Genomic DNA, 8,098 nt, shown 5'->3' with positions numbered 1-8,098 from the left:
GGCGAACCGCCTCCATCGGCTTCAAAGCCAACAACACAAGTCTGATCAGTGTTTTGTTTCACATCTGTCCACATTTGATCCTTGTGATAGTCCACACACAAACTGACAGCAGTCTGAGTTCTGCTCACCAGCAGGATACGATGTGGACGTGTTGGGAAAACTCCCAACGAGGCGTGTTGTGATTTTCCTGCGGTTGTTAAAATAGATGCTCAAGTTTTGGGTGTGCTCATCTGTTGACATAATTACTGTGCAAGCAGCAGAAAATGCAACCAAAAGGCAATCTGTAAAGTAAAAATTAAAGGTTAAGCTGACTGAGAATACATTTCGTGTGCGTTTTTGTTTTCTTGCAGAACAGCTCCTCCTTGGAAACTGGTTTAGCTGCTTGCAGAAGATTCTCACCCACAGCTTGGTTTCATACTTTTATCTCTCCCAGACGAAACACCAAGGACTCCAAGCAACTCAAGCATAAACCAGATCGTTCTAAACACACTTTATTTAGCAAAACATAATCATTTCTTGTCTAATGTCAACAAGGCCAGTGTGGAAAAACTACTGTACATTAGTATTTATTGTATTCAAACCTATCAGTAAAATCAAACACAATATGATCATTTTTAAATCTGTAAACTCAACAAAAAGTGATCTAAAGTGCTTTAGAAAAAAAGACACAAGACAGCAGGCAAACTGATACTGTGATAAACAAAAAAATCTTTCCATTTTTCTTTTTCTCACAAAACAGTCCAGTGTGAAAAATGTAGAAATTATAACATTTGAAACAATTAAATACTACTGCGTCGCAGGTGCAATGTTATTTATTTCAGATTTTACCATATAACCCTTCAGCTACTCAAAGCCTGACGTCGTGTTTTGGTAATATTGTTTAAACCAGATGTTTGAAATCATTTAGCATCCTTTAAAAAACAACTTCTGACACCTTTCCAGCCCTCAAACCCTCAGTGTCGTTTAAAGGTACTCACTGCAAATAAAGAAATCAACCCTAAACTCTACCAAATGGTGCAGTTTGAAAGAGTTCATTCCAGCGGTTTGTGCAGTTCTGAAATGTGGGAAAGCACCAAATGTAAACAAAGCAGAAGCTCGAGTCACGTGAACAAATATGGCGTAGAATCGTGAAGACGTTTAGGGTGAACCAGGTAAGACAGCAGTCAAGAATAAATAAATATATATTGGGGATATTAGAGACACATGTCCTGCTGCTAATCTTGATAGGTGTTGTAAACACAGACCAACACATCCAAACTGTTGGAACGACTCTTCCATGTTCATGGTTAGTGCTGACCTACTTTCAGTCACTTTGAATATAAAATTATGCAGATTTTGTTCGTTTCTGATTTATTTTTTGACGGGTCTTCATGACTTTGCAATGAGTACCTTTATTCACGCTTCACATCATACTTGCACGTGTCTGAAACCTTCAACTCTTCTTACTGTGTTCCTCCTTTCTTCACTTTCTGACCAACGGGCGTTGACGTACGATCACGACCGGAAAACCTTAAAGCTCAGTTTTGGACTGATAAAACTCATCACGGTGAACAGAAGCCTGCAGCAGAACCTTAAATCCACCCAGGCAACATATTTTCCTTCACATTAAAACAACAATACAGTCTCAGTGGAGGCTTATCTCTTTTTTTTCTGTAGTCGAAGCATTTTCCTCCTTTTCTGGACCATGTCGTAAAGTTTGCCCAGGCCCTCGTTGAGTCCGTCTCCTATGATGGCACAGGATGGTTGTAGGTGCCAGGGAGTCGCAGGACCCAGTTCTTTCAGCGCCAGCAGTTTCTCAATTTCATCTAGTCCCAGAGAGTGCCTCAAGTCCTGCTTGTTGGCCACCACCAGCACCGGAACGCCCTGGTTCTCGGTGGTCTTGGTGATCTTATGCAGCTCCGTCTTGGCCTCCTCCATGCGCTCCGCGTCGACAGAGTCCACCACGAAGATGATTCCGTCCGCGCAGCGCGTGTACGGTTTCCACAAGGGACGAAGCTTCTCCTGGCCGCCGACATCCCAGAAGTGGAACGTGACGGTCCCGTTGCCACCCAGGGGCACTTTGACCTTCTCCGAGTTGAAGCCCCTGGTGGGCACGGTGTTCACGAACTCATTGAACTGCAGCCGGTACAACACCGTCGTCTTCCCAGCAGCGTCTAGTCCGAGGATGGCAATGTGGAAGGACTGGAGGAACGACATTCTCGAGCAGAAACCTTTTTGTTCAGACAGTCCATTCCCCATCTTCCCACATGGGAAAGAACAGGTGATTAGAGGAGGTTGAAGGCAGGCGTCCAGATGGATTCCTTAGAGGTCCTTGTGCTCCGAAACAAGATGCATCAACCTGAAAATAAAACACGTGTTATTCTGATGAGAAACAACAATTCATTTAAGCCTCACAGATCTTATTTCACATCATTCTTTTCCTTTGAAAAAAACAAAATTAATAGATCTAAAGCCAGAGTCATGCTAATGTTGGAAGCTAGTTTGCGACTCTAAATCAACTTAATAGACTCTCTGCTGCAGTACAACCGACTTCTGGGTGTTTGAGACCAAACAAGCCATGTGGCCGCATTCAGAAAGGCCAGTTTTTTTAAAAATCACAGTATTTTTGTGTTTACAAATCTGTATGCACATCAATTTGTCTTCCACCTCCACCCACATCACCTGCATCGGCCTGCTTTGTATCCACGTTTGATTTATTCTACTGGAGTACATTTTTGTTAAGCAGGAAGTATAATTATCATTGATCATGGGTACGATATTTTGACCTGGACATTTGTCTCTGATGTTTTTTTGTGTCAGAAACAGGTTTGACAACATAACTTAGGTGAGTTCGAGAAGCACCCTCTGTGGCCCGTGAAGAAACTGAGAACCAAACATTATTCTCCTATAAGAGCACGCATACGACATAACTGTAATAGTTATGGAAAGTCTTCATGCACATATAAACACCTGTTTGATTTAAAACGACTGTAATCTTAAAGTGTGCAGTTTAGCTAACCAATAACAGATCAGTACCAAAATAAATCACTTTAAGAAAGGAAGGCAGGTGAGCGATGCTAAATAAGAACAAAAATAGTCACTTTTTAAAGACATCAAACACCATTATAAAACTACATAAAGCAAACCCCCAAAAGATCAAACAATACAAATCAAAATGTGTTTTAATCACAATCTGATCAGTAATTCAAACTACTTTTCCCATCTGTTGTCTGACTGAAAACAAATGGTTAACAGGTGCTAACATGAATATTTCACTTGCCATACTTTAATAAGAAATGTCATTCACATAATATACGCTACTAATTGTTATGATGTAGTTTTAAAGGGTAAACACAAAATACCTCAATTGGACATCAGGATTAACCTGAGTCATTTCTTCCATTTTTTTTTTTCAACATTTCTAATTTCATAGCAGTAAAATAGCTAGAGTAGATATAAAGGCCTTAATTTTGTAAATGTAATGTACAGGTTCAAATAAATGTGGTTATAGCTCGATTTGACACATTRATTACATGTTAGGTTAATAGGTTGACGCTATTTATTTGTAACTGTATGGCAATGATCACCCCTTTACAATAAATTTATAAAAGGAATTAACTAAGGACATAAACAAATCTATTTATTTTCCCCAAAATCTCCTTACCTACCAGTTTGGGTCTTCCGGAGATAAAAGCATAAAGCCTAGTCCTCGTCTCTCCTGGCTTCACACGATCTGAAAACCAGCTCACGGTGTACTTCCTCTTATTTTCACAGCAACGAGGGCGGAAAAAAAAGCCTTCAGGCGCACCCTCCCTGCCTGTTCGCTGCGTCCCGTGTGGATCTACCGCTGATGACACCGCGGCTGTGCGTGCCCAGTCCGGCTGAAACAACGCCCACACTTGGCAGCCGAGAGCAGATTTGATTGGTCCGCGAATTTATTCTCTGCCCGCTGATTGGTTAAGACAGCTATCGCTCACGCGTCTGCTCGGAAGTAAAGATCACCTGTTGCCCAATGCTCTGCACGTCTGTCACAACATACTCTATTAACGCCTATAATTCTCAAGTTTAGGGATTTTTAAAACGTACCCTTAAGTATCCTTTACGTTWAATAGACTCTTCACTGTGAATAACAACCAGTAAAGCAACTTTACTGTTTACATTTCGAATAAACAACCCCTATAACCCTCAGTAGCGCTGAATGCTATCGGGTAAGTTAAGCTAGCAGCCGCACGAGACACGCATTAGTTTAATACAATTAAGACACAATTAAGACTCACCGTTAATTCAGCTGCAGAAACCGGCAGTTTTATTCGGTCTTGACGTGCGTGTGTGTGTGAGGACACAAGATAACAAGAGTGCCAATTCACTGTGGGTGTGTGTTCGTAGGAAACAGCGCCGCCCCATTCATCCGCATGTTTTTGTTCAAAATGATTGGTCAGAGAGCGGGAACAGCGCCACTGCAGCCGGCCGGCCTCAGATGGAAGATGAGACAACAAACACTGGCCTTTAGCCACCGACTTACATAACATACCCCTGTTTCTGCACTTTATTAACTCACCAGACAATAAAATAAGACCTCATGTTAGTCTAGCTGCTCATGTGGAACGGTAAAGGGTGCATTTTCATATAATTAGCTAAATTGGATTAACTGTGGGTCTGTTAGCAAAATATCTCAAGAACCACTTCACATATTTTAATGAAACCTGCAGGACGTAATCGCTAAATTAAAATCTAAAARTGATTAACTTTTGGAGCCAACCCATGCCGATATATTTGCAACAGACAACTGAACCTAAGCGGCACAAAAATGGCTACAATTCAGTCAACTTTACAAATATAGAGTTTGTAATTTATGAGGTAGTAGTTGAGACTGGTCCCCAACATAATCTGTGCACAAACTGATTGCACAAGGTGTTTGTTTACATTTATTAACTATTTGGAGTCACGTATGCCAATCTGTTAGCAAAATGTCTCATGAACCATATGATTAATTTTAATGAAACTAAAAGAAAATAATAATAATTTGGATGTACCTCTCCTCTACAACAGGATAACGTTTGAAATCAACCCAATTAAAGATGGTCACCACAGTCAACTCACCTTAAAAGACACAAAAACAGCCTATAATTCAGTCAAAATAACATTAAACCTGGGAGAGTCATTTACAGCACATGCTTTTTATTCTTCAATTTAAAATTACTTAAATTTCTTCTGGAATTAAACTGATAACAACCAAAACACATTACAGCGTTACCCTCCCAGGCTTTATACAGAAACTGATATTCCTGTCGTTTTATATTTAGCCCCCCAGTTCCACACAGAGTCACAGCCGACCCATTAAACCCATTTGTGCAGCTATTTTAGATATGCTTCAGACATGTGCTGGCTTCACATGTTTATAATTCTTCGTGCAGAGAATGAGCAGCTGCCAGTGGACCAGTGAGCTTTACGACGCTGCAGTCCGGTCATACCATCTGCCCATCAGCTGAACGCCATCAGAACCAGCCAGTATCACCCGCATCCCTTTCACTTTGTGGTCACTTATTGTTCAGGTATATCTTTAATGGCATCATGAGCAGGAGTTTATGTTTTTAATGTTTGTCTATATTTAGTGTCTTTAGCCACAAGTCTTAACATCAGCCAATAACGTGAGAGTTTACTCTAACCTAACCTAAATAACTCACTAACGAATGAGTGTAAAGGAAGCTGATTTTGGAGGCCATAAACTGAAGCTCTCACTATAAACAAAATGTGACTGAAATCATTTCACACAGCTGTGGATGGTCACAGAATGAGAGTACGAGAGTTACATTTTATACTTTAGTTTAGAATATTTAGAATTCAGATTGACAGATCTGTCTCAGATGCAGTTATCTAAAGTCTTCAGCAAGCTGGGGAGAATTTAGTTCCATAGTTTTGTCTTTATCGCCACCTTGTGGTCAAACAAAAAATTACATTCTGCATAACCCTGCATCTGCTATTGCCAGACTGGATGGATGGATGGATGGATGGATGGATGGATGGATGATGGATGGATGGATGGATGGATGGATGGATGGATGGATGGATGGATGGATGGATGGATGGATGGATGGATGGATGGATGGATGGATGGATGGGTGAGTGGGTTCATAGGTAAGTAGGTATGTGGTTGAGTGCAGGGTTCGACAAATCCTATTGCCCGACTGCCCGGGGCAGGTAAAACTCATATTGGGGCAGGTGGGTGTGTCCCGATGTAAACCATTTCTTTATTTTTTATAGGGCCATTTATTCGAAATATTCTGAAAATAAATGAAGAAAGTGTTTTAAAACAAGTATAGAAAGAATAAATCCTCAAAATGCTCCCCCCCACTGTAGAAAAGTTACGTTTTGCCGTCGTGTCGCAGGATTATTTCCTCCCTCCCTCCCGCTGCACGTCACGCAGAGTGAAGCTTTAACAACCTTTTTTTTTTCACCCAAGTTGTTGGAGAAAAAAACTTGTTTTTTATGTATTGTTACCCACAGAGATGATAAAAAGATGTGGATATTCGTTCAGTCATAAATCCATCTTGCTAATGTCGTCTTCTGCTCTGATGATGAAGATGAGAGCTATGGCAGGCCGATATAACATTTATTTGGTTTCACCACACTTATTTTCCAGTTATCTGAAATTGTTTTATGACTAAATTAGACATATTAGTTATTTAGGATAAAATAATAAAATGTTTTCTTTTATTATTTTGTTTTATTTACTTATTTGTTTTAAATTTGTAGATTTTTCCAGCTTGAACTTGTTTGTTTGAAGTTGATTTTTGAAAATAAGGGACACATAAGAGTATTTTCTTCACTCTGCACACTTTTAATTCAGGGTAGGGTTTACTTTGTTTTTTAATGCTGTACAAATTGTTTTGTTGTTATGAAAGAATGAAACAAATAAATAAATATACATCTTTTAATATATTTTGAGAAGGCAAAATACCCATATAAGATATCTCTAAGTATTTTCTGACTTGTTTAAATACCGTCAGATTTATCATTAGGTTGTATGGAGTTCAACATCTCTTAAATGAATCTCATGTCTTTAGATATGAGATTCACTATATACGATTCAATGAATGTAAATTTCAGACTTTCATGTTCTGTAAATTGTATTTAAAACAAAGCTGCTGCTGTTGATCGTTCTGTTTTTATAAGCAGCTCTCCCAAGGCCAGTACTCTAGGGGAAACATTGGAAAGGTCTAAAAAAAAGGTTTTTGAAGATGTTTTTGATAAAACAATTGACTGAATGTGAGTGACTCAGTCTGCAATGTTTGCATCTGTTTAATCAGATGTCATATTATGTACCTCTGTGTGTAACCATGTTAATATTTTTGTAGTACAAAGTACAGTACACTTTTTTTAATCACGTTTTGAACATTTTTGTTTCAGGCAAGTAACATTTGTTGTCACCTGCCCGACAGGGCAGGTAAAGAACAAAAATCTTGCCCAACCTTGGTTGAGTGGAAATGTAGATTGGTGGGTACGTGGTAGGTAAGTAAGTGAGTGTGTGTTTGGGTGGATTGGTAGGTAGGAAGGTAGGTAGGTAGGTAGGTAGGTGAGTAAGTGAGTGTGCGTTTGGGTGGATAGGTAGGTAGGTAGGTAGGTAGGTAGGTAGGTAGGTAGGTAGGTAGGTAGGTAGGTAGGTAAGTGAGTGTGTGTTTGGGTGGATTGGTAGGTAGGTAGGTAGGTAGGTAGGTAGGTATGTAGGTAGGTAGGTAGGTAGGTAGGTTGGTAGGTAGGTAGGTAGGTAGGTACGTAGGTAGGTAGGTAGGTGAGTAAGTGAGTGTGTGTTTGGGTGGATAGGTAGGTAGGTAGGTAGGTTGGTAGGTAGGTAAGTAGGTACGTAGGTAGGTAGGTAGGTAGGTGAGTAAGTGAGTGTGTGTTTGGGTGGATAGGTAGGTAGGTAGGTAGGTAGGTAGGTAGGTAGGTAGGTAGGTAGGTAGGTAGGTAGGTGAGTAAGTGAGTGTGCGTTTGGGTGGATAGGTAGGTAGGTAGGTAGGTGAGTAAGTGAGTGTGTGTTTGGGTAGATAGGTAGGTAGGTAGGTAGGTAGGTAGGTAGGTAGGTAGGTAGGTAGGTAGGTAGGTAGGTAGGTAGGTAGGT

The 8,098-nt window shown here is 40.2% G+C and overlaps 1 protein-coding gene across 3 annotated transcripts; it reads right to left on the bottom strand.

Annotated features, from left to right (window-relative positions):
* Positions 1 to 474: 474 nt before the first annotated feature.
* On the bottom strand, positions 475 to 4,360 carry arl4aa (ADP-ribosylation factor-like 4aa). Of its 3 annotated transcripts, none has more exons than XM_014019004.1 (2): positions 4,257 to 4,360; positions 475 to 2,338 (listed from the first exon to the last, which is right to left on the bottom strand). In XM_014019004.1, exon 2 carries the CDS (start codon positions 2,236 to 2,238, stop codon positions 1,636 to 1,638), a length of 603 nt encoding a protein of 200 aa, XP_013874458.1. In that variant the 5' UTR covers positions 2,239 to 2,338; positions 4,257 to 4,360; the 3' UTR covers positions 475 to 1,635. The 3 variants fall into 3 exon arrangements, with proteins under 3 accessions (XP_013874458.1, XP_013874459.1, XP_013874457.1); XM_014019005.1 differs by lacking the exon at positions 4,257 to 4,360 and adding an exon at positions 3,644 to 4,209; XM_014019003.1 differs by lacking the exon at positions 4,257 to 4,360 and adding an exon at positions 3,648 to 4,209.
* Between the last annotated feature and the right edge of the window lie 3,738 nt (positions 4,361 to 8,098).

This window comes from Austrofundulus limnaeus, unplaced genomic scaffold (genome assembly GCF_001266775.1).
Source record: "Austrofundulus limnaeus strain Quisiro unplaced genomic scaffold, Austrofundulus_limnaeus-1.0 Scaffold207, whole genome shotgun sequence".
Lineage (NCBI taxonomy): Eukaryota > Metazoa > Chordata > Actinopteri > Cyprinodontiformes > Rivulidae > Austrofundulus > Austrofundulus limnaeus.
The sequence above is the reverse complement of the archived record's forward strand: the minus strand, read 5'-3'. Positions and strand labels throughout refer to the sequence as shown.